Raw genomic sequence first — 27,125 nt, 5'->3', positions numbered from 1 at the left:
TAGACTCAATGTAGACATTGCAGCGCTTCAGGAGACTCGCCTTCCCGCGAGTGGATCTCCAGCAGAGCAAGACTACACCTTCTTCTGGCAGGGCAGGGATCCTGAAGAACCAAGACAGCATGGAGTGGGCTTCGCCATCAGAAACTCCTTGCTCAGCATGATAGAGCTTCCCTCAAATGGCTCGGAACGCATACTGTCCATCCGACTGCTCACCACCTCTGGTCCAGTACACCTACTCAGCATCTATGCTCCAACACTCTGCTCCCCACCTGAAGTTAAAGATGAGTTCTACGAGGAACTCCATAGCATCATTAGCAGCATCCCCAACACCGAACACCTATTCCTGCTGGGGGACTTTAATGCCAGGGTTGGGTCTGACTATGACTCATGGCCCTCCTGCCTTGGGCGCTATGGCGTTGGAAGGATGAATGAGAATGGGCAGAGGCTGCTTGAGTTGTGTACCTATCATAACCTCTGCATCACCAACTCGTTCTTTCACACTAAACCCCGTCATCAGGTTTCATGGAGGCACCCAAGATCGCGTCGTTGGCACCAGCTAGACCTCATTGTCACAAGGCGAGCCTCCTTAAACAGTGTTCAAATCACACGCAGCTTCCTCAGTGCGGACTGCGACACCGACCACTCCCTGGTGTGCAGCAAGGTTAGACTCAGACCAAAGAAGTTGCATCATTCCAATCAGAAAGGCCACCCGCGCATCAACACAAGCAGAATTTCTCACCCACAGCTGTTACAAAAATTTCTAAATTCACTTGTAAAAGCTGTTCAAAACACTCCCACAGGGGATGCTGAGACCAAGTGGGCCCACATCAGAGATGCCATCTATGAGTCAGCTTTGACCACCTACGGCAAAAGTGCGAAGAGAAATGCAGACTGGTTTCAATCTCATAATGAAGAGCTGGAACCTGTCATAGCCGCTAAGCGCATTGCACTGTTGAACTACAAGAAAGCCCCCAGCGATTTAACATCCGCAGCACTTAAAGCAGCCAGAAGTACTGCACAAAGAACAGCTAGGCGTTGCGCAAACGACTACTGGCAACACCTATGCAGTCATATTCAGCTGGCCTCAGACACCGGAAACATCAGAGGAATGTATGATGGCATGAAGAGAGCTCTTGGGCCAACCATCAAGAAGATCGCCCCCCTCAAATCTAAATCAGGGGACATAATCACTGACCAACGCAAACAAATGGACCGCTGGGTTGAGCACTACCTAGAACTGTACTCCAGGGAGAATGTTGTCACTGAGACTGCCCTCAATGCAGCCCAGCCTCAACCAGTCATGGATGAGCTGGACATACAGCCAACCAAATCAGAACTCAGTGATGCCATTGATTCTCCAGCCAGCGGAAAAGCCCCTGGGAAGGACAGCATTACCCCTGAAATAATCAAGAGTGCCAAGCCTGCTATACTCTCAGCACTACATGAACTGCTATGCCTGTGCTGGGACGAGGGAGCAGTACCCCAGGACATGCGCAATGCCAATATCATCACCCTCTATAAAAACAAAGGTGACCGCGGTGACTGCAACAACTACCGTGGAATCTCCCTGCTCAGCATAGTGGGGAAAGTCTTTGCTTGAGTCGCTCTAAACAGGCTCCAGAAGCTGGCTGAGCGTGTCTACCCTGAGGCACAATGTGGCTTTCGTGCAGAGAGATCGACCGTTGACATGCTGTTCTCCCTTCGTCAGATACAGGAGAAATGCCGTGAACAACAGATGCCCCTCTACATTGCTTTCATTGATCTCACCAAAGCCTTTGACCTCGTCAGCAGACGTGGTCTCTTCAGACTACTAGAAAAGATTGGATGCCCACCAAAGCTACTAAGTATCATCACCTCATTCCATGACAATATGAAAGGCACAATTCAACATGGTGGCTCCTCATCAGAGCCCTTTCCTATCCTGAGTGGCGTGAAACAGGGCTGTGTTCTCGCACCCACACTTTTTGGGATTTTCTTCTCCCTGCTGCTTTCACATGCGTTCAAGTCCTCTGAAGAAGGAATTTTCCTCCACACAAGATCAGGGGGCAGGTTGTTCAACCCTGCCCGTCTAAGAGCGAAGTCCAAAGTACGGAAAGTCCTCATCAGGGAACTCCTCTTTGCTGACGATGCTGCTTTAACATCTCACACTGAAGAGTGCCTGCAGAGTCTCATCGACAGGTTTGCGGCTGCCTGCAATGAATTTGGCCTAACCATCAGCCTCAAGAAAACGAACATCATGGGGCAGGACGTCAGAAATGCTCCATCCATCAATATTGGCGACCACGCTCTGGAAGTGGTTCAAGAGTTCACCTACCTAGGCTCAACTATCACCAGTAACCTGTCTCTCGATGCAGAAATCAACAAGCGCATGGGAAAGGCTTCCACTGCTATGTCCAGACTGACCAAGAGAGTGTGGGAAAATGGCGCACTGACACGGAACACAAAAGTCCGAGTGTATCAGGCCTGTGTCCTCAGTACCTTGCTCTATGGCAGCGAGGCCTGGACAACGTATGTCAGCCAAGAGCGACGTCTCAATTCATTCCATCTTCGCTGCCTCCGGAGAATACTTGGCATCAGGAGGCAGGACCGTATCTCCACCACAGAAGTCCTCGAGGCGGCCAACATCTCCAGCTTATACACACTACTGAGTCTGCGGCGCTTGAGATGGCTTGGCCATGTGAGCCGCATGGAAGATGGCAGGATCCCCAAAGACACATTGTACAGCGAGCTCGCCACTGGTATCAGACCCACCGGCCGTCCATGTCTCCGCTTTAAAGACGTCTGCAAACGCGACATGAAATCCTGTGACATTGATCACAAGTCGTGGGAGTCAGTTGCCAGCGTCCGCCAAAGCTGGCAGGCAGCCATAAAGGCGGGGCTAAAATGTGGCGAGTCGAAGAGACTTAGTAGTTGGCAGGAAAAAAGGCAGAGGCGCAAGGGGAGAGCCAACTATGTAACAGCCCCGACAAACAAATTTCTGTGCAGCACCTGTGGAAGAGCCTGTCACTCTAGAATTGGCCTTTATAGCCACTCCAGGCGCTGCTCCACAAACCACTGACCACCTCCAGGCGCTTATCCATTGTCTCTCGAGATAAGCAGGCCAAAGAAGAATTCTAAGATTCAAGTCATTTATATACAGCAAAAAAAGCAGTGATCCCAGCACTGACCCTCGGAACATCACTGTCCTCCATCCTCCAGCCTGAAAAACAACCATTTACTATGACTCACTGTCTTCTGTCCTTAAGCCAATTTTTAAAAAATCTAATTGGACACTGACCCTTCTGTTCCACGAGTCTCAACATTGTTAACCAATCTTTTATGTGGTACTGTTTCAAACGTTTTCTTAAAATTCATATAGACAACATCCACCATATTTCCTTCATCACCCTTCAAAAAAATTCAACTAGATTAGTCAAGCATGATCTGCCTTTTACAAATCCGTGCTGACTATCTTTAATTAACTCAAACTTCTCCAAGTGCCTGTTGATGTTTTTCCCTGATTATTGTTTCTAAAACCTTACCCACCACTGATGTTCAACTAATTGGTCTGTAGTTGCTAGGACTGTCCTACACCTTTTCTTGAATAAGGGTGTCACATTTGCCACTCTCCAATCCTCTGGCACCTCCCCAATATCTAGGGAAGATTGGAAGATTATGGCAAGTCCTTCCACAATCTCCACTCCCACTTCCTTTAGCAATCTGGGATGCAAAGCATCCAGACCAGATGACTTATCAACCCTAAGAATAGCCAGCCTTTCCAGTATCTCCTCCCTCTCAATTTTTACCCTATCCATTGCCTCCACTCTCTCCGCTTCTACCGATATTTTGTAAGATTCTGCTTCCTTAGTAAACACCGATACAAAGTACTTATTAAGCATTCTAGGCTTGCCCTGCACCTCTATGCATATATTACCCCCTTTGTCACCAATAGGCCCCACTCCACCTCTTACTACCCACTTACTATTTACATGCCGGTAGAAGACTTTTGGGTTCCCTTTTATGTTGACTGCCATTCTATTCTCATATTCTCTCTTTGCCAGTCTTATTTTCCTGTTCACCTCCCCTCTCAACCTATTGCACTTGGCCTGCTTCTCACTTGAAGAATTCATTTGACATGCATCATACACCCTCTTTTTTTTTGGTTTCATCATAATCTCTTTCGCCCTCGTCATCCAAGGAGCCCTTTTTTTGGTTCCTTTACCTATAGCCCTTGTTGGAATGCACCTAACCTGTACCTAAAGCATCTCTTCCTTAAAGATAAGCCATTGTTCCATTACAGCTTTTCCTGTCAGTCTTTGGCTCCATTTTATCCTGGCTAGATCCATTCTCACCGCATTGAAATCATCCCTCTTCCAATCTAGCCGTTCTACCTTATAATATTGCTTACTTTTCTGCATTATGAGTCTAAACCTTATGATACGATGATCACTCTTACCCAAGTGCTCCCCCACAGACACTTGGTCTCATTTCCCACCTCATTTCCTAGCAATGCCTCCTTTCTAGCTGGGCTGAGAACATACTGATCAAGGAAGTTCTCCTGAACACATTTCAGAAAGTCCTCCCCCTCCTTTCCCTTCACTCTAAAATTATCCCAAATCAATATTTGGGTAATTAAAGTCACCCAATATCTTTCTTTCTTCTTTCTACCATTAACACTGGAAGTGAATTCCACAGCTTCACAAATGAACAGATTTTTGCCCCCCATTCTTTAAACTGTTTGTAAGTGTAGTATGTGAGCTTCTACCAATTACACTATATATTGCAGTGTTATACTGATCGTACTGTACATCATGTTAAACCATCATAATTTTGTAATGACAGCAGTAGTTTGCCAGTAAAATTTGAGTATTCAACTATAAGACAGAGTTTCCTTTTTTAGATCTGTAACATTGGTCCTGCAATGATAGATTCTGTCAGCAGCATACCACTAGGGTGGTCTGGATCTCCCTTGATGCACCTGGTTCCTCTGGTTGCCTCCTGTTTCTTGTCCTCTCTTCTGCATGCTAATCATGTCTAATGGTATTCCCATATTGCAGCCTTATTTGATTTTTTTTAAAATGTAATTCCCTTGAGACCCAACCCACTCCTTCTCTAACTCTTACAGCTGCAGTATGATGGTTGCCCACAGCAATCCCGACATGCAGTTGGGATACTGCACGGAGGGTTGCTTTGACACTGCCCTATCACCTCTTGGATTGACTTCAAAGTCACCCCAGACTAATGGAATAAAATCTCTCTCTACTGGCTGGAAGAGTCCTATGTGAAACGAGACTAGATAGTCTCAAACTAGTTGCTTCTGGCCATGGGCCCCAAGCAAATAACTGCTCCTAATTTGAAACTAAATCACTATAGAATAGCATGTGTTTGAAATGGAAAAGTGTCACATTGCTGCACAGGTGGTACTTTTGAGATTGAGGCAGAGGCAATAGTTGGGGTTGAGCAGAGAAAGCTTTACTCAGCTGATTCACAGTTTACATCAAGCCATGCTGTACCTGGCCTGAATGCACCAGATGTAGACTCCTGATTCCATCCCGGCATCAACAATACCATCTCACACCATGATGGGCACAACATCAACAAATGTTTTTATGGCAGATCTTTAAGAATCATTTATACAAATTAGCTCATTTTTAAAATAATATCTCAGAAATAAGTCATGCAGTTCTTTTAGTAGAACTAGTAGACTACTAGTAGACTGTGTTATTTTCCTTTACGAAGTTGCAGTTTACCACTTGTTAGATTTGTGTTTCAATGGCACAGAACAAAGAACAGTACAGCACAGGAACAGGCCATTCGGCCCTCCAAGCCTGCGCTGATCTTGATGCCTGCCTAAACTAAACCCTTCTGCACTTCCGGGGTCCGTATCCCTCTATTCCCATCCTATTCATGTATTTGTCAAGATGCCTCTTAAACGTCGCTATCGTATCTGCTTCCACCACCTCCCCTGGCAGCAAGTTCCAGGCACTCACCACCCTCTGTGTAAAAAACTTGCCTCGCACATCCCCTCTAAACTTTGCCCCTCGCACCTTAAACCTATGCCCCCTAGTAACTGACTCTTACACCCTGGGAAAAAGCTTCTGACTATCCACTCTGTCCATGCCGCTCATAACTTTGTAAACCTCTATCATATCGCCCCTCCACCTCCGTCGTTCCGGTGAAAACAATCCGAGTTTATCCAACCTCTCCTCATAGCTAATGCCCTCCAGACCAGGCACATCCTGGTAAACCTCTTCTGTACCCTCTCCAAAGCCTCCACGTCCTTCTGGTAGTGTGGCGACCAGAATTGCACGCAATATTCTAAGTGTGGCCTAACAAAAGTTCTGTACAGCTGCAGCATGACTTGCCAATTTTTCTACTCTATGCCCCGACCAATGAAGTCAAGCATGCCGTATGCCTTCTTGACTACCTTATCAACCTGCGATGCAACTTTCAGTGACCTGTGGACCTGTACGCCCAGATCTCTCTGCCTGTCAATACTCCTATGGGTTCTGCCATTTACTGTATACTTCCCACCTGCATTAGACCTTCCAAAATGCATTACCTCACACTTGTCCGGATTAAACTCCATCTGCCATTTCTCCGCCCAAGTCTCCAACTGATCTATATCCTGCTGTATCCTCTGACAATCCTCATCACCATCCGCAACTCCACCAACCTTTGTGTCGTCCGCAAACTTACTAATCAGACCAGCTACATTTTCCTCCAAATCATTTACATATACTACAAACAGCAAAAGTCCCAGCACTGATCCCTGCGGAACACCACTAGTCACATCCCTCCATTCAGAAAAGCATCCTTCCACTGCTACCCTCTGTCTTCTATGACAGAGCCAGTTCTGTATCCATCTTGCCAGCTCACCTCTGATCCCGTGTGACTTCACCTTTTGTACCAGTCTGCCATGAGGGACCTTGTCAAAGGCTTTACTGAAGTCCATATAGATAACATCCACTGCCCTTCCTTCATCAATCATCTTTGTCACTTGCTCAAAAAACTCAATCAAGTTAGTGAGACACGACCTCCCCTTCACAAAACCATGCTGCCTCTCGCTAATAAGTTCATTTGTTTCCAAATGGGAGTACATCCTGTCCCGAAGAATCCTCTCTAATAATTTCCCTACCACTGACGTAAGGCTCACCGGCCTATAATTTCCTGGATTATCCTTGCTACCCTTCTTAAACAAAGGAACAACATTGGCTATTCTCCATTCCTCTGGGACCTCACCTGTAGCCAATGAGGATGCAAAGATTTCTGTCAAGGCCCCAGCAATTTCTTCCCTTGCCTCCCTCAGTATTCTGGGGTAGATCCCATCAGGCCCTCGGGACTTATCTACTTTAATGCTTTGCAAGACACCCAACACCTCCTCCTTTTTGATAATGAGATGACTGAGACTATCTACACTCCCTTCCCTAGGCTCATCATCCATCAAGTCCTTCTCTTTGGTGAATACTGATGCAAAATACTCATTTAGTACCTCGCCCATTTCCTCTGGTTCCACACATAGATTCCCTTCTCTCACTTTGAGTGGGCCAACCCTTTCCCTAGTTACCCTCTTACTCTTTATATACGTATAAAAAGCCTTGGGATTTTCCTTAATCCTGTTTGCCAATGACCTTTCATGACCCCTTTTAGCCCTCCTGACTCCTTGCTTAAGTTCCTTCCTACTGTCTTTATATTCCTCAAGGGATTCGTCTGTTTCCAGCCTTCTAGCCCTTACGAATGCTTCCTTTTTCTTTTTGACGAGGCTCACAATATCCCGCGTTATCCAAGGTTCCCGAAACTTGCCAAACTTATCCTTCTTCCTCACAGGAACGTGCTGGTCCTGGATTCTAATCAACTGACGTTTGAAAGACTCCCACATGTCAGATGTTGATTTACCCTCAAACAGCCGCCCCCAATCTAAATTCTTCAGTTCCTGCCTAATATTATTATAATTAACCTTCCCCCAATTTAGCACCTTCACCCGAGGACTACACTTATCCTTATCCACAAGTACCTTAAAACTTATGGAATTATTTCCCGAAACTGTTCCCGAAATGCTCCCCTACTGAAACTTCAACCACCTGGCCGGGCTCATTCCCCAATACCAGGTCCAGTATGGCCCCATTCCTATTTGGACTATCTACATATTGTTTCAAGAAGCCCTCCTGGATGCTCCTTACAAATTCTGCCCCATCCAAGCCCTAGCACTAAGTGAGTCCCAGTCAATATAGGGGAAGTTAAAATCACCCACCACTACAACCCTGTTACCTTTACATCTTTCCAAAATCTGTCTACATATCTGCTCCTCTACCTCCCGCTGGCTGTTGGGAGGCCTGTAGAAAACCCCCAACATCGTGACTGCACCCTTCCTATTCCTGAGCTCCACCCATTTTGCCTCGCTGCACGACCCCTCCGAGGTGTCCTCCCGCAGTACAGCTGTGATATTCTCCTTAACAAGTAATGCAACTCCCCCACCCTTTTTACATCCTCCTCTATCCCACCTGAAGCTTCTAAATCCTGGAACATTTAGCTGCCAATCCTGTCCTTCCCTCAACCAAGTCTCTGTAATAGCAACAACATCATAGTTCCAAGTACTAATCCAAGCTCTAAGTTTATCTGCCTTACCAGTTATACTTCTTGCATTGAAACAAATGCACTTCAGACCACCAGTCCCGCTGTGCTCCGCAACATCTCCCTGCCTGCTCTTCCTCTTAGTCTTACTGGCCTTATTTACTAGTTCCCCCTCATTTATTTCACCTGCTGTCCTACTGCTCTGATTCCCACCCCCCTGCCACACTAGTTTAAACCCTCCCGAGTGACGCTAGCAAACCTCGCAGCCAGGATATTTGTGCCCCTCCAGTTTAGATGCAACCCGTCCTTCTTGTACAGTTATCATTCTTTCAGTGATGACATCCTGAACTAAATGTATGGTGTTCCCTCACCATCAATACCCACAGTGACACCTGCCACTAATCTAAACACAAGATGCAAAGTCAACCTAAGCCTGTAAACTGCACTGAAAGTGTGGAGCACCAGGGGAGCGGCCTGAAGAGAGTTAATCAGAGTGACGGTGGCAGAATCGGCAGAGCAGCATGAACACCAAGAGAATGTGAGAAAGTGAAATCACAGGAAACACAGAGGAGGAACTCTGAGAGAGTCTCAGAATAAAAGGATAAGTAGATTAAGAAATAGTTAAAAATAATTGAATACATCCATTCATTACTATTTTCAAATGGCATTCAATCCATTTACTAACTGCTAAATGAGTAAATATACAAATAAATAATCTGAGTAATTGATTACAACTAAGGAGATAAGATAAAGAAACAGGGGATACTAAAACTATAAGTATACAAAATTGTATTAAAGAAGAATGTGATATGTATAAACAATAAATAGGTATTAAAAGGATCTACAGACTCTAAATAGAATGGAGGGGCAGCTGAGACCTGTTGCCTCTAATTCCTGTGCCTTGTGGGAACTCTAGGATGCTTTAGGTGCCCTGGATAACCAAGTGTGCAGCACATAAGAACATAAGAAAGGCGACAGGAGTAGGTCGTTTGGCCCCTTGAGCTTGCTCCTCCATTCAATAAGACCATAGCCGATCTGATTGTGGCCCTAACTCCACTTTCTTGCCTGCCCCCCATAAACCTTGACTCCCTTGTAGATTAAAAATCTGTCAAACTCAGTCTTGAATATATTCTATGACCCAGCATCCACTGCTCTCTGTGGAAGAGAATTCCAAACACTAACGGCCCTCTGAGAGAAGAAATTCAAGCTCATCTCCATTTTAAAAGGGAGTCCCTTATTTTGAAACTGTGTGCCCTAGTTCTATCTTCTCCCAAGAGGGGAAACATCCTCTCAGCATCTACCTTGTCACGCGCCTTAAGAGTCTTATATATTTCAACGAGATCACCTCTCATTCTTCTAAACTCCAATGAGTATAGGTCCAACCTGTTCAAACTTTCCTCATAAGACAACACCTTCATCTCAGGAATCAACCTAGTGAACCTTCTCTGAACTGCCTCCAATGTAAGTGTATCCCTCCTTAAGTACGGAAACCAAAACTGTATGCAGTACTCTATATGTGGTGTCGCCAATGCCTTGTACAGTTGTAGCAAGATTTCCCTACTTTTATACTCCATCCCCTTTGCAATGAATGCCAACATTCCATTTGCCATCCGAATTACTTGCTACAGCTGCATGCAAATGTTTTGTGATTCATGTACAAGGATACCCAGGGAGATGGTGGCGTAGTGGTAATGTCACTGGACGAGTAATTCAGGGTCCCAGGCTAATACCCTGGGGATAAAAGCAAAATACTGCGGATGCTGGAAATCTGAAACAAAAACAAGAAATGCTGGATTCACTCAGCAGGTCTGGCAGCATCTGTGGAAAGAGAAGCAGAGTTAACGTTTCGGGTCAGTGACCCTTCTTCGGAACTGATACCCTGGGGACATGGGTTCAAATCCCACCAAGGCAGCTGGTGGAATTTAAATTCAATTAATTCATAAAAAATCTGGAATTGAAAGCTAATCTCAGTAATGGTGCCATGAAACTATCATTGATCGTAAAAACCCATTTGGTTCACTAATATCCTTTGGTGAAGGAAATCTGTTATTCTTGCCTACACGTGACTCCAGACCCACAGCAATATAGTTCATTCTTAACAGCCATCTGAAATGGCCTAAGCAAGCCACTCAGTTGTCAAGAGCAATTAGGGATGGGCAACAAATGCCGGCCTTGCCAGCAACACCCACATCCCATGAAAGAGTTTTTAAAAACCCAGCTGCCTCTGTACCGCAGTCTCTTTCCATGAAGGAATATTCTGCTTTTCTATTCTTCCTGCCAAAGTGAACAACCTCACATTTTCCCACATTATACTCCATCTGCCAAATTTTTGCTCACTCACTTAACCTATCTATATCTCTTTGTGGACACTTTGTGTCTTCCTCACAACTTGCTTTCCTACCTATCCTTGTATCATCCACAAATATGGCTAAAATACACTCAGGCCCTTCATCCACATCATTAATATAGATGGTAAATAGTTGAGACCCCAGCACTGATCCATGTGGCACTCCACTAGTTACAGTTTGCCAACCAGAAAACACGCCATTTATCCTGTTTCCTGTTAGTTAGCCAATCCTCCATCCATGCTAATATATTACCCCAACACCACGAGCTCTTACCTTGTGTAGTAACCTTTTATGTGGCACTTTATCGAATGCCTTTTGGAAATCCAAATACATCTAATGGTTCCCCTTTATCTACCCTGCTTGTTACATCCTCAAGGAACTCTAATAAATTTGTCAAACACAATTTCCCTTTCAAAAAACCATGTTGACTCTGCCTGATTGCATTATAATTTTCTAAATTTTCATCTACTACTTCCTTAATAATGGATTCTAGCATTTTCCCAATGACAGATGTTAGGCTAACTGGCCTACAGTTTCCTGCTTTCTGTCTCCCTCCTTTCTTGAATTAGAGGTGTTACATTTGCAGTTTTCCAATCCACTGGGATCTTTCCAGAATCTAGGGAATTTTGGATGATTACAACCAATGCATCCACTATCTTTACAGCACTTCTTTTAAGACCCTGGGATACAGGCCATTAGCTTTCTTGTACTTCTTCTCTCATCATAGTGATTTTTTAAGTTCCTCCCTGCCTTCTGCCACTTGATTTTCTGCTATTTTTGGGATGCTTTTTGTGTCTTCTACTGTGAAGACAGATACAAAATACTTGTCCAAATTCTCTGTCATTTCCTTGTTTCCCATTATTAATTCCCCAGTCTCATCCTCTAAGGGACTATAACTTACTGTAGTTACTCTCTTCTTTTTTATATATTTGTAGAAACTTTTACTGTCGGTTTTTATATTTCTTGCTAGTTCACTCTCATATTCAAATGTCTCCCTCTTCATTATTTTTAAGTCATCCTCTGCTGGCTTCTAAAATTTTCCCAATCTTCTAGCCTACCACTAATCTTTGCAAGGCAATGAAGCAGGACGGACCATCCGGCATCGACCTAGGCACCAGAAACAACAATGGCAAACCCAGTCCTGTCAACCCTACAAAGTCCTCCTTACTAATATCTGAGGGCTTGTGCCAAAGTTGGGAGAGCTGTCCCACAGACTAGTTAAGCAACAGCCTGACATAATCATACTCACGGAATAATACCATGCAGACTTGTTAAACATATCAGCCGTGGCTGGATACGACATTTGCATATTAACAGACAGTGTTTGGAAGGACAAAGCAGCCATTCCCTGACACATTCAACCCACAATGGACTTTTGATCATCAGACATTGAAGGTGGGGGAACTCACATTCCAAGTTGACTGCTAAGTTGGCCGAATACACAAAGGGACATGGTCAAACCAGCTAGTCACCTGACTAACCTGCTGGGCAACCTGAGTTTTTTGAATTTGCACAAACAGTTTGGGCAGAAAGTCTGTTTGCACCTGGACTGAGAAGATCTCTCCTGTCTGCTCCCATCTCTTTCTCACAAGCCTCTAAATCCACTGAAGACACATGAACCCCAAGAGAGAAAAGTCTCCTACAGTGAACAAGGTTTAAGAAGAATACTGGGCCACAATGAATAGCAAGATCTACCTAAAATCATGGACTCTACAATGAGTCTGAAGAACCCTAACAACTCTTCCGATATTGCCTCAAACCTTTCCACTTTACTTTTCTTCTGCTCTTTTCTGTCTCTATTTGCATGTGTGTATCGCATATGCATGCTAGTGTGGGCGCATCTTGTATCTGTGGGCGTCAACCGAATTAGAGTTTAAGTTTAATAAATTTAAACTTTTCTTCTTTAAACCTAAAAAAGCCTGTTTGTGCTGGTTTCTTTGCCTTGTAATTGGAAAGCAGTGAACAAGGATTCACCAAGGGGGAGCTAAAAACATGGTGTGTTTAAAATTAAACCCTGTTACAGTAAGACCAGGTGAAGGCTGAAAGGGAACCCTAGACCTCTTTCTCACCTGGTTGTAACAGAATTCAGTTCCGTGGGAGACTGGAGAAGCTGAGGTTGTTCTTCATAGGCGTGAGAAGGTTAAGAGGGGATTTGAAGAAGTTGTTGAAAAATTATGGCCGGAATTTTACATTGGGCGGGAGACCCCGCCCACCAGCTGAAAAGTTGGGGGCCAGCTCACCTCCGCCAGGCCTGCGGAACCACGCCGAGATTTTTCGCTCCCCAGCCCATAACTGGCCTTGGGCGGACTTCCATCTCCTTGAGGCAGGAAGCCCCGCCTGATGGAGCTGCCGACCAATCAGCGGGCCGCCAGCTCTTAGTCCCAGCAGCGCCACTTGGGCTACACCCAGCCATCAGAAGCAAGGTGGACAGCCCTGGAACAAAGGTACGTTTTTGGGGCCAAGCCAGGGGCAGTTGGCTGGGCCCCAGTGAGGCAAGGGGGGTCGGTTGGTGGGGGGTGGGGGTGTGTTGTGTGGGGGGTGTGGTTATGGCTTCGGGGGCAGCCCTCTGTGGGGCACAGGGTGCCTGATCAGGAGGGCCCCTCAGCCCGCAAGAAGGCCACCAGGCTTTACCTGGCAGTGTTCTTGGGGCCTTTGCCGTCCACCTGCCAAGGATAAAATACCCGCGGTGGCGGGAGGAGGTCCTTATGTGGCAGTTAATTGGCCATATAAAGGCTTTGAATTGCCTGGGGCGGACGGGCCATTTCTCGCCGCTGCCTCCCCATGTAAAATTGCAACAGGGGTGGGAAGGTGTCAGAAAAGGCCTCCCCCCACATCCCCTGCCTCCCACTCAATTTTATACCTGCCCCCACCCACTGCCACCAGCCCACTCACTGGGGGGGGGCTGTAAAATTCCAGCCCGTGATGGTATTGATAGAGTAAATAAGGAGAAACTGTTGCTAGTGGTAGATGGGTCAATAATCAGAGGACACAGAATAAAGGTAATTGGCAAAAGAACAAGAGACAGCATGAGGAAAAACAAATTTACATATTGAGCTGTATGACCTTGATGGATGGTGGAAGCAGATTCACTAGCAACCCTCAAAAATAAATTGGATAAATACTTGAAGGAGAAAGATTTGCAGAGCTATGGGGAAAGAGCAGGGGTGGTAGGACTAATTGGATTGCTCTTCCAAAGAGCTGGCACAGTTCTTCTATACTGTATCATTCTAGTATGCAGTATAAACAAAAATGTTTACATTGGGGTAGTTTCCAGGCAGTCTCATAAAATCCTCAAACGTCATAGTTGTAAGTCTATTGTCATGCAGGCCCCCACCTGCCAAGAATGAGGCACAAATGTTTCACCACATGAACATTGATTTTTAAACTGTTACTGGAGTAAAGAAAGAACTTGTTTTTAAAAAAAACACCAGACCCTTGACTGGAAAGACATTTGCACAGTAACAGACAGTACTTGGAAAGGACATAGGGGCCACTCTCCGCTCCAATTTAATCCACAATGGACTTTTGATTACCAGATATTGAAGGTAGAGAGGCTAGCATTCCAGGTTAATTGATAAGATGGCCGAATACACAAACTGACGTGGTCAGACAAGTTTAGTCACATTACTAACTGGCTGTTGGAGTTTTTGAATTTGAACGTGCCACAGAGTTTTAAAACTCAGAAAGCTGTTTGCTCCTGGACTGGAAAAGACTTCTCGTGGCTGGCTTGCTGCCGCCTCGCTCCTGTCTGCTCCCATCTCTTTGTCATGGAACTGAAGACCCATTGAAGACACATGAACCCCAAGAGAGAAAAGTCTCCTATAGGGAACAAGGTTTAAGAAGAATACGGGGCCCCAACGGCAAGCAAAAATTACTTACAAGCAAGAACTACCTACAAAAGGACTACAGTGATCTTGAAGCACAGTAACAAGAAACTCTTCTGATATTGCCTCGAGCCTCTCTACTTTATTTTTTCTTCTCCTCTTTTCTGTCTCTATTCGCATATGAGTATCGCATATGTATGCTAACATGGGGCACAGCGTGCATCTGTAGGCATTAACTGAATTAGAGTTTAAGTTTTAATAAAATTTCACTTTTCTTCTTTAAACCTGAGAAAGCCTGTTTGTGCTCATTTCTTTGCCTTATAATTGGAAAGCAGTGAACAAGGATTCACCAAGGGGGAGCTCAAAACACAGTGTGTTTAAAAACAAAACCCTGTTACAATAAGACCAGGTGAAGGCTAAGAAAGACCCCTAGACACCTTTCTCACCTGGTTGTAACACGATTGTAGCACCTAAATCCTGAACGGAGATAATCACTCTGGAATATCCATTTATTCACTACAAACACATTTTTGAACTCACAAAGCATACTACGTTCACACTGAGACAGTGGTGAAAATTTCAAGCAGTCACTCCAGTTAGTACATAGATCAAGTTTTTTTTTACATTACAAAATGAATATTATTGTAAACATCTCCACCAGGTTCTCAACACATTTTCCCATTGTCCCATTCAGTCCAACAAAACTTTTTCTCAAGGCAACAGGAAGCTAAGGAGTAGCAATCTGACTGGTAGATTTACCTGTTTTCTCAAAAGCTCTACATCTTCCTGACATTCCTTGTCATCCCAGTGTGTGTACAGGTATCTCTCCACATTTTCTTTGATGTAAGGAAACAAAACATCCTAATTTAAAAATGCATACAATAGATATTAGTTTAGACATCACAAGGAGTACCAGTGTATACAGAAATAAACTGCGGAGAGATTTAATAATAACAAAGTGATTCGGCTACAAATCGCTGCACACAACGGAAATCAAGAACTTTACAATAATTTGATGTGCCATCTCAGCATTCTTTAATCTTCAGCTGGGCTTCCTATGGATTATCATTGAGTTTCCCTTGTCCATCTCCAGAGCATTGCTTGCTTACATCCTTACTTCACCCCACTCTGCTGCAAAACCCCTCATTCATGCTTTTGCCACTTACTTACCACTTGTAACTTCAAATAATTTAGAACTTCATGTTCACAAATGGTCACCAATTACATCCATGCCCCAGCATATTGATGTTAAGATCTTCATCCCTTATTTGAACTCCCTACACAACCTTGTTGCACTCTGTTTGAATACAAATCTTAGCCAACACCCTTGAATCCCCGAACTCCAGGCCCTATAGGCTTCAGTACAAAGAACAAAGAACAGTACAGCACAGGAATAGGCCATTCGGCCCTCCTGTACCGATCTTGATGCCTGCCTAAACTAAAACCTTCTGCACTTCCGGGGACTGTATCCCTCTATTCCCATCCTGGAGTCAGATCTTTTATGGTCCTGCCCTCTGAATTCATCTTCCAAAATCCATTATGACTTGCCAGTTTTTCCTACAATGGCTACATTTCAAAAGTACTTAATTGGCTGGGAAGTACTTTGGGATGTCCTGAGGTTATGAAAGCTGCTTTATCGCTGCAAGTTATTTTTTCCTTTACTAGTCACCATGCCGACAAAACCTCCCAAAAAAACAACTCTCTTTAATGTCTTCCCCAAACTTTCTGCTCAGTCTATACCTTTCTCCCTCTTGTAAAGTGCTTCAAGACTTTTTTTTTGTGAAGGTCACTATATAACTGTGAGTTGATGTACACCAAACTACTGTATATGCATTGAAAATGTTTATATAAGAAAAGCCATCTCTCTTCTCTCAGAAACATTTCAAAGCATTTTATGTTCTGGGTTCTGAACAAAATTACCTTGTAAAGATTCAATATGTTTAAATATATGCCCTATGAAGTAAACTGTGGGACTTCACAGTTTGCTGTGGAGAGAACCATGCTGTTCCATTAACAAGAAGCCTCAACAATGCTCTTCCTGTCTAGCCTCCCATCTTTCGCCTTCTGTAACCTTGAGCTCATCCAAAACTCTGCTGCCCATGTCCTAACTCTCACCAAGTCCCATTCACCCATCATCCCTGTGCTGCCCATATCCTAACTCTCATCAAGTCCCATTCACCCATCATTCCTGTGCTCGCTGACCTACATTGGATCTCAGTTAAGCAACACTATGATTTTAAAATTTTCATTCTTGTTTTGAAATCCCTCCATGGCCTCACCCTCCCTCTCTCTGTAATCTCCTCCAGCCCCACAACCCTCCAAGATATCTGCGCTCCTTCAATTCTGGCCCCGAGAGCTCCGTACCCTCTAATTTATTTTGGAGTGCGCAGGCGATTTGTTTAACTGCGCAGCCCCTTTAATATTTTTTTGCATGGCTTCGCACATGCATTAACTTAAAGGGTCCAACCTGTGCGTGGCCTGTGCAGGATGTTTTGGGTTGCTGTGCAGCTTTGGAGGAACACTGCTCGAGTGCCCCAGTTTTAATCACTCTACCATTGGCTGTTGTGCCTTCAGCTGTCTAGGCCACAAGTTCTGGAATTCCCTCCTTAAACCTCTCTTGGGATGTTTTACTATATTATTTTCTCATCTACATGCTGCCCCTTAGCGACATCATCCGAAAACAACACTTTCAGTTTTCACATGTACGCTGATGACATGCAGCTCTACCTCACCACCACCTCTTTTGACCCTCCACAATCTCTAAATTGTCAGACTGCTTATCCGACATCCAGTACTGGATAAGCAGAAATTTCCTCCAAATAAATATTGGGAAGACGAAGCCATTGTAATCATCATGGTGAACATGCCTGCAGAAAGTGTCTCCGGTTGCAAAAGCTTGAGCTTCGGATTTCGGAGCTCGAGCGGCGGCTGGAGTCACTGTGGTGCATCTGCGAGGTGGAGGACTACGTGGATGGCACATTTCAGGAGATAGTCAAGCAGGTGCCTAGGCAAGCACAGTCGGGAGGGGTGACTTGGTGGATGCCGGATGGACAAAGGAGTCAGGGCAGGTAATGCAGGAGTCCCCAGAGGACATCCCACTTTCTAACCGGTATTCAGTTCTGAGTACCGATGAGGGAGAGGGTTTCTCTGGAGAATGCACTGAGAATCATGACAGGAATGTCATGACCGGCTGACTCGGCTGTGCTGGGATGGAGAAAAAGGGACAAGAGGGCAATAGTGGTAGGGGATTCTATGGTTAGAGGAACAGATAGGCGTTTCTGTGGTCGCAGACGTGATTCCAGGATGGTATGTTGCCTCCCTGGTGCAAGGGTCTTGGATATCACTGAGCGGCTACAAAGTATTCTGGAGGGTGAGGGTGCACAGCCGGAGGTCGTGGTCCACGGTGGTACCAATGACAGGGGTAGAAAGAGGGATGAGGTCCTGCAAAAAGAATTTAGGGAGCTAGGCAGTAGGGACCTCAAAGGTTGTAATCTCTGGGTTTCTTCCAGTGCCACAGGCTAGTGAGTATATGAATAGGAGGTTAGAGCAGATGAATGCATGGTTGGGGAGATGGTGCAGGAGGGAGGGCTTTAGATTCTTGGATCACTGGGCCTGTTTCTGGCAAAGGTGGGATCTGTATAAGATGGACGGGTTGCACCTGAACCAGAGCGGGAACAGCATCCTTGCTGGGAGGTTTGCTAGTGCTGTTGGGGGGTTTAAACTAATCTGGCAGGGGGATGGGATACAGAGTGGAAGCACAGTAGGGGGTGATGTACAATCAAATATAAATGTGAAGCTAAGTCAGTCCGGAGGACAGAATAAATGTAGATCTGTTAAGGCTCAGGCAAATAATGCAAGGCTGGATTGTGTCCATTTTAAAGCAAGGAATCTTACTAGTAAGGCAGATGAATTGAGGGCATTGATTAGCACATGGGAATATGATATTATTGCCATCACTGAGACATGGTTGAGGGAAGGGCAGGACTGGCAGCTTAATATCCCAGGGTATAGATTCTTCAGACGTGATAGGGGAGGGGATAAAAGAGGAAGTGGCATTGCACTGTTGATTAAAGAGACAATTACTGCAGTCTGGAGGGATGATATCTTAGAAGGTTCCTCTAATGAGGCCATATGGGTAGAACTTAAAAACAAAAAGGGGGCTATGACTTGACTGGGAGTGTACTACAGGCCTCCAAACAGTCAGGCAGTGGTAGAGGAGCAGATATGTAGGCAAATCTCAGAGAGGTGCAATAATAATAGGGTAATAACAGGAGAGGATTTCAACTTCCCCTATATTAGAGGGGATAGTATTAGTGCAAAAAGCTTAAAGAGGGCAGAATTCTTCAAGTGCATTCAGGAGAGCTTTTTCAGCCAGCACGTAGAGAGTCCTACAAGAGGAGGAGCGGTACTGGACTTAATCCTAGGGAATGAAGCCGGACAAGTGGTAGAAGTGGCAGTGGGGGAGCTTTTTGGGGATAGTGACCATAACTCTGTAAGATTTAAGATTGTTGTGGAGCCAGAGGACATAGGTGAGGTTTTGAACGATTATTTTTCATCTGTGTTCACTATGGAGAGGGACGATGTAGGTGTAGTGATCATGGAAGGGGATTGTGATATACTTGATCAAATTAGCATTGAAAAGGAGGAAGTATTAGCTGTATTGGAGGTGGATAAATCCCCAAGCCCAGATGAGATGTATCCCAGGCTGTTATGTGAGGCAAGGGAGGAGATAGCGGGGGCTCTGACACAAATTTTCAGATCCTCTCTGGCCACAGGAGAGGTACCAGAGGATTGGAGGACAGCGAAAGTGGTACCATTATTCAAGAAGGGTAGCAGGGATAAACCAGGTAATTACAGACCGGTGAGTCTAATGTCAGTGGTTGGGAAATTATTGGAAAAAATTCTGAGAGACAGGATTAATCTCCACTTGGAGAGGCAGGGATTAATCAGGGATAGTCAGCAAGGCTTTGGCAGGGGGAGATCGTGTCTAACAAGTTTTATTGAATTTTTTGAGGCGGTGACTAGATGTGTAGATGAGGATAAAGCAGTTGATGTAGTCTACATGGACTTCAGTAAGGCTTTTGATAAGGTCCCGCATGGGAGATTGGTTAAGAAAGTAAAGGCCCATGGGATCCAGGGCAATTTGGCAAATTGGATTCAAAATTGGCTTAGTGGAAGGATGCAGAGGGTGATGGTAGAGGGTTGTTTCTGCAAGTGGAAGCCTGTGACAAGTGGTGTACCACAGGGGTTGGTGCTGGGACCCTTACTGTTTGTAGTGTATATTAACGATTTAGACGTGAATATAGGAGGTATGATCAGTAAGTTCACAGACGACACAAAAACTGGTGGTGTTGTAAATAGTGAGGAGGAAAGCCTTAGATTACAGGACGATATAGATGGGCTGGTAAGATGGGCAGAGCAGTGGCAAATGGAGTTTAATCCTGAGAAGTGTGAGGTGATGCACTTTGGGAGGTCTGACAAGGCAAGGGAATATACAATGGATGGTAGGATTCTAGGGAGTACAGAGGGATCTTGGGGTGCTTGTCCATAGATCACTGAAGGCAGCAGCACAGGTAGATATGGTGGTTAGGAAGGCATACGGGATACTTGCCTTTATTAGCCGAGGCATAGAATATAAGAGCAGGGAGGTTATGATGTAGCTGTATAAAACGCTGGTTAGGCCACAGTTGGAGTATTGTATACAGTTCTGGTCGCCACACTATAGGAAGGATGTGATTGCAATGGAGAGGGTGCAGAGGAGATACACCAGGATGTTGCCTGGGCTGGAGCATTTCAGCTATGACGAGAGACTGAAAAGGCTAGGGCTGTTTTCCTTGGAGCGGAGAAGGCTGAGGGGGGACATATGGATGAAAATGGAATAGTGTAGGTCAGATGGTTTCACAGGTCGGCGCAACATCAAGGGCCGAAGGGCCTGTACTGCGCTGTAATGTTCTAAATTCTAAATTCTAAATGATTGAAGTATACAAAATTATGAGGGCCATTGATAGGATAGATAGGAAGAAACTTTTTTCCTTAGCAGAGAGGTCAATAACTAGGGGGCATAGATTTAAAGTAAGGAGCAGGAGGTTTAGAGGGGAGTTGAGGAGGAATAGTTTCACCCAGAGGGTGGTTGGAATCTGGAACACACTGCCTGAAGGGGTGGTAGAGGCAGGAACACTCACGACATTCAAGAAATATTTAGATGATCACTTGAAACGCCATAACGTACAAGGCTACGGGCCAAGTGCAGGGAAATGGGATTAGTTAGGACGGGTGCTTGATGGTCGGCACAGGCGCGTTGGGCCGAAGGGCCTGTTTCTGTGCTGTAAAACTCTATGACTCTATCCCCACAACAAACTCTGTTCCCTAGCCACCGACTCCACCTCTCTCCCTGGAAACTATCTGAGGCGGAACCAGACTGTTCACAACCTTGTTGTCATAGTTGACTCTGAGATGAGCTTCCGACTACATATTTGCACCACCAAGACCGCTTATTTCCACCTCCGTAACATTGCCTGACTCCGCCCTTGCTTCAGCCTATCTGCCGCTAAAACCCTCATCCATGCCATTGTTACCTCTAGAATGGACTATTACTCCTGCCCGGCCTCTCACATTCTATCCTTCACAAACTTGAGGTCTTCCTAAACTCAGCTGCCCATATTCTAACTCATGCCCATCATTCCTGTGCTTGCTGAGCTGCATTGGCTCCCGGTTAAGGAATGCCTCCTAAATTTCTAAATTCTCATCCTTGTTTTCAAAGGCCTACATGGCATTTCCTCCAGCTCCACAACTCTCCGAGATATCCGTTCTCCTCCAATTTTGGCCTTTTCAGCATCCCCAATTTTAATTACGAACAATGTACCTTCAGCTGCAACAGCCCTAAGCTCTGGAATTCCCTCCCTAAATCGTGCTACCTCTCTACTAGTGTCAGCTGTGACACAGTTGGTAGCACTCTCACCTCTGAGTCAGAAGGTTGTGGGTTTAAGTCCCAATTAAGGACTTGAGCACAATGATTGAGGCTGACACTCCAGTGCCTTTCGTATGTGATGTTACACTGAGGCCCTCTCAGGCGGGCATAAAAGATCCCTCAGCACTATTTTTGAACAGCTTGGGAATTATCCTTGGAATCTTGTCCAATATTTATTCCTCAATCAATATCACAAAAACATTATCTGATCATTACCACATTGCTGTTTGTGTGAGCTTGTTGTGCATAAATTGGCTGCTGTGTTTCCTACGTTACAACAATGTACACTTTAAAAGTATTTCGTTGGCTGTAATAAAGCACTTTGAGACACCTGTGGCCATGAAAGGTGCTACATAAATACAAGCCTTTCTTTATCTTTCCTTCCTCATTGATTAAGCTTCTGGCCATCAGCCTTAATATCTCTTTGTGGATCAGTATCAAATTTTATTTGGCATTCAGACTTTGTACCAAGGAAATGCTGCTGTGAAGCACTTTGCATCCTTTTATTTTGTCAAAGGCGTTATATAAATGCATGTTGTTGTTCAGTAAAGGGAAATGTGACCAGCATCCTGCAGAATTTAAAGTAAGGCACCAGAAACCCTTAAAAATCACAAGATTTAGGAGCTTAGAAAAAAATGAAGCGTCTGATGCATGAATTCTCTCTGACAAAATCTGTGCAGATCTAAAGAGTACAAGTGTGGCAGTGTGTTTCTGAATCCCACATGGTACTGTAGCACTGCATTACATAGACTACGGCCATCCTGCCACTATTGCCCTGAACCCTCATTTTTAGGGCTATATTAACCATAACTGCTAAGGTGGGAGACGCCAATACTGTAGTAGGCACAGCAGCTGCCTGCAGGAACACATAGGGGCAAACGGAAGCAGTTCAACTCAGGAAGTACTCGAGCTCCTTCATATCCCATGTGCAATGTACATCTCTTTACAGCGGGGAACAAGCATCCTGGACTATTTATCTTCCTAAAATACAAGCCTCATGCTGTAAAGTTACCACTCGCTTTCTACCCTTTACCTTTACAAAGGAGATGGGTGTTGTGGTCCCCTCTATATCGAGCAGAAACACTCGGACTGCTGCAGGAACAATTGCCATCATGGCTGCAAATGTACAGATCTTTCTGACAACGGCAACGCGAACCGAGCTCTTCTTACCTTAAAGGGGCTGGCGAGTTGTTAGCCGGCATAAAATCTAAAAGGGGATTAAGAACCAGCCGAGATTTTTTCCCCTCGAATCACTGGAATTGTTGATTTGATTTTTTTTAAATTGCTTTAAAATAGCTCGACATCAGCGTGGGTATATTTGTACTTGGTACAAAGTCTGAATGCCATTTGTTGACAAGAACCTATTTCCTTCTTGAAACAGTTAAGGATTTTTGTTCCAGTATCTTTTCCAGTCATCTGTTCCACATGCTCCCCTTTCAATAAAAACGTTTCTCTTGCATTTCCTAATTCCTTTTGTTGTCCTTATTTGGTAAATTTGACCCAACGAGCTCACAATCTGTACAGGGCAGAAATTGGATCCAAACTGTCGAAACTTTTCATTATTTTAAGCACTATTATCATAGTCTCCTCTCGATTTTCCCTTTTCAGAAAACAAAAGACCCAGGGTCAGCAATCTTTCCTCATAAGTTATTCCCTTATTTTCTGGGATCAACTGTGCAGCCCATGTGTCCGTATCTCCACCAACAACTGAATACGCTTTTGAAACAGGGAGAATAAAGTTACACCTATAGTCTATTTACTTTTTTTTTAACTGCCTGAGAATATTGTGCTGGTGGTTTTAGTGGCTTGCCCACTAAAACTGCTAAATTTCTCTTCTACTTCAATACCTCAAGTATATTCCTAGTTTCCTCCAGCCCCACAACCCTGCAAGATATCTGTGCTCCTCTAATTCTGGCCTCTTGAGCATCCCTGATTTTAATCGCTCCACCATTCATGGACGTGCCCTCAGTGGCCTGGGCCCCAAGATCTGGAATACCCTCCCTACATCTCTCCATCTCGCTTTCCTCCTTCAAGACACTCCTTAAAACCTATCTCTTTGACCAAGCTTTGGTCATCTGACCTAATATCTCCTTTTATGGCTCAGTGTCATATTTTGTTTTATAATGCTCCTGTGAAGAGCCTTGGGACGTTTTATTACGTTAAAGGTGCTATATAAGAATAAGTTGTTCTTCAGCACATAATGCACATCCGATCAAGCTTGTCAAGATCCTTTGAAATTGTATGTATTGATGTTTGCACCTTCCGTAAATTTGAGCTCATCCAAAACTCTGCTGCCCATTATCCTAGATTGCATGAAATTCCATTCACCCATAAGCCCTGTGCTCGCTAACCTACATTGGCTCCTGGTCTGGCAACGTCTCAATTTTAAAATTCTCATCCATGTTTTCAAATCCCTCCCTGGCCTCACCCCTCTCTTTCTCTGTAACCTCCTCCAGCCCTATATCCTTCTGAGATCCCTGCGCTCCTCCAATTCCAGCCTCTCGCACATCCCCAATTTTCATGGTTCCACTATTGGCGAATATCTATAACAAAAATCTTAAATTTAGCATGCATTTTGAATTTTCCATTCTAAATTCCTACATCAAGATTTTTAAGAAATTAGCTATGTCACCCTCGTGAGGGAATCTAGAACTAGGGGGCACCATTTCAAAATAAGGGATCCCCTTTTAAGTTGGAGATAAGGAGGAATTTCTTCCCTCAGAGGGTCGTTAATCTTTGGAATTCTCTACCCAGAAAGAAGTGGAGACTGAATCATTGAATATATTCAAGGCTGAGTTAGACAGATTTTTGATCTACAAGGAAGTCAAGGGTTATGGGGGACCAGCAGAAAAGTGGAGTTAAGGCCACAATTCTAATATCCGGGTTACTATACTCTTTGTACTGAATAAAGATATTAGTCTGCGGGTTACAGTAACTGGAGCTTATTTACAAATGTCTAGCATCTAGCAAGTGGATAATGGGGATCCTATAGATGTAGTATATCTGGACTTCCAGAAGGCATTTGATAATGTGCCGCACAAAAGGTTAATACACAAGGTAAGATCATATGGGATTAGGGGCAATTTATTAGCTTGGATAGAGGATTGGCTAACCAACAGAAAACAGAGAGTTGGGATAAATGTGTTCTTTTCTGGTTGGCAAGATGTAACAAGTGGAATACCACAGGGATCAGTCCTCAGGCCCCAACTATTTACAATCTATATTAATTACTTGGATACGGGGATAGAAGGTACTATAGCCAAATTTGCAGATGACACTAAAATAGGTGGGACAGTAAGTTGCAATAAAGAAATAAGAAATTTACAAATGGATATGGATAGGTTAGGTGAATAGGCCAAAATTTGGCAGATGGAGTTTAACATGGATAAGTGTGAGGTTATCCATTTTGGTCAGAATAGAAAGGCAAATTATTATCTAAATGGTGAGAAACGTCAGAGTGCTTCGGTGCAGAGGGATCTGGGTGTCCTCGTGCATGAATCGCAGAAAACTAGTATGCAGGTGCAGCAGGTAATAAGGAAGGCAAATGGAATTTTGGCATTTATTGCTAAAAGAATAGAGTATAAAAGTAGGGAAGTGTTGCTGCAACTGTACAAGGCATTGGTGAGACCTCACCTAGAGTATTGCGTACAGTTTTGGTCACCTTACTTGAGAAGGGATGTAGTTGCATTGGAGGCAGTTCAGAGGAGGTTCATGAGATTGATTCCAGAGATGAGGGGTTTGTCTTATGAAGAGAGATTGAGCAGTTTAGGTCTTTACTCTCTAGAGTTTAGAAGAATAAGAGATCTAATTGAGGTATATAAGATGATTAAGGGGATTGACAAAGTAGACGTAGAGAGGATGTTTCCTCTGGTGGGCAATCTAGAATGAGAGGTCATAGTTTTAGGATAAGGGGTAGCAGATTTAAAACAGAGATGAGGAGAAATTACTTCTCTCAAAGGGTCGTGAGTCTGCGGAATTCACTACCCCAGCGTGCGGTGGATGCCAGGGCATTGAGTAAATTTAAGGAGGAGATAGACAGATTTTTAATTAGTAATGGGTTGAAGAGTTATGGAGAACGGGCAGGAAAGTGGAGTTGAGGCCGAGATGAGATCAGCCATAATCGTATTGAATGGTGGAGCAGGCTCGAGGGGCTGAATTGCCTACTCCTGCTCCTAGTTCTTATCTATGGCTTCCACTACAATACTTCTTACAGGAGCTTCTGTAAAATCTGTAATGATGCTTAGTCTATTTACATAATCTACCCAGCAACAACCTACATCACATTATACTATAACAATCAAATCAGCCATAATCTTATTGAATGGTGGAGAAGGCTCAAGGAGCCGAATGGCCTTCTCCTGCTCCTTATGTTATTTATTTTATTTAGAGATACAGCACTGAAACAGGCCCTTCGGCCCACCGAGCCTGTGCCGACCATCAACCACCCATTTACATACTAATCCTACATTAATCCCATATTCCTACCACATCCCCTCAATTTTCCTACCACCTACCTACAGTAGGGGCAATTTACAATGGCCAATTTACCTATCAACCTGCAAGTCTTTGGCTGTGGGAGGAAGCCGGAGCACCCAGCAGAAACCCACGCGGTCACAGGGAGAACTTGCAAACTCTGCACAGGCAGTACCCAGAATCGAACCCAGGTCACTGGAGCTGTGAGACTGCGGTGCTAACCACTGCGCCACTGTGCTGCCCAATGTTCTTACACTGTAAGTATACCTCCCCCAACCTTCCGTGGTTGTGCTGCAGCGCAATCACTGGCAAGCAGGTGTACTTACAACATCACAACTTTACATTAAGTTTCATTGCTGTGGATATAGAAACTTGGAACTGAAAAATATAAATATTGTATGACTTTAAAACAGCCCAATTACTCAACAGCCCCCAACTCCATCTCACCTAAAGACTACACTTAATCTTGACTCCCCATGTCCATTGCCACAGCAAATTGACTAACAGATAATAATTGTTTTTCAAGTTCAAATTTTATTTTTATTTATTCATTTGCAGCATGTGGGCTTCGCTGCCAGCATTTATTGCCCATCCCTAATTGCCCTTGAGGAAATAGTGATAAGCCGCCTACTTGAACCACTGCAGTCCGTATGTTGAATGTACTCCTACCGTGATGTTAGGTAGGAAGTTCCAGGAATTTGACTCAGCGATTATGAAGGAATGGCAATATATTTCAAAGTCAGGATGGTGTGTGACTTGGAGGGTGTGGTGTGCCCATGAGCCTGCTGCTCTTATCCTTCTAGGTTGTAGAGGTCACAAGTTTGGGAGGTGCTGTTGAAGAAACCTTGCAGTGCATCTTATAGATTGTACACATTGCTGCCACTGTGGTGAAAGGAGTGAATGTTGAAGGTGGTGGACGGGGTGCCAATCAAGTGGCTGCTTTGTCCTGGATGGTGTTAAGCT

General features: G+C 44.5%; 1 protein-coding gene across 1 annotated transcript in view; it reads right to left on the bottom strand.

The window, feature by feature from the left end:
• Positions 1–22,847, bottom strand: part of enoph1 (enolase-phosphatase 1) — a 38,602-nt gene extending 15,755 nt beyond the window's left edge. Inside the window, exons 1-2 of the mRNA XM_068038162.1 lie at positions 22,723–22,847; positions 15,482–15,583 (exon numbers count right to left, since the gene is read on the bottom strand). Coding sequence (XP_067894263.1) covers positions 15,482–15,583; positions 22,723–22,803 — 183 coding nt within the window. The 5' untranslated portion in view covers positions 22,804–22,847. The remainder of the gene's footprint in view (positions 1–15,481; positions 15,584–22,722) is intronic.
• Positions 22,848–27,125: the final 4,278 nt, after the last annotated feature.

The sequence above is a fragment of the Heterodontus francisci genome, chromosome 1 (genome assembly GCF_036365525.1).
Source record: "Heterodontus francisci isolate sHetFra1 chromosome 1, sHetFra1.hap1, whole genome shotgun sequence".
NCBI lineage: Eukaryota > Metazoa > Chordata > Chondrichthyes > Heterodontiformes > Heterodontidae > Heterodontus > Heterodontus francisci.
This window is presented reverse-complemented; position numbering and strand designations above follow the sequence as displayed.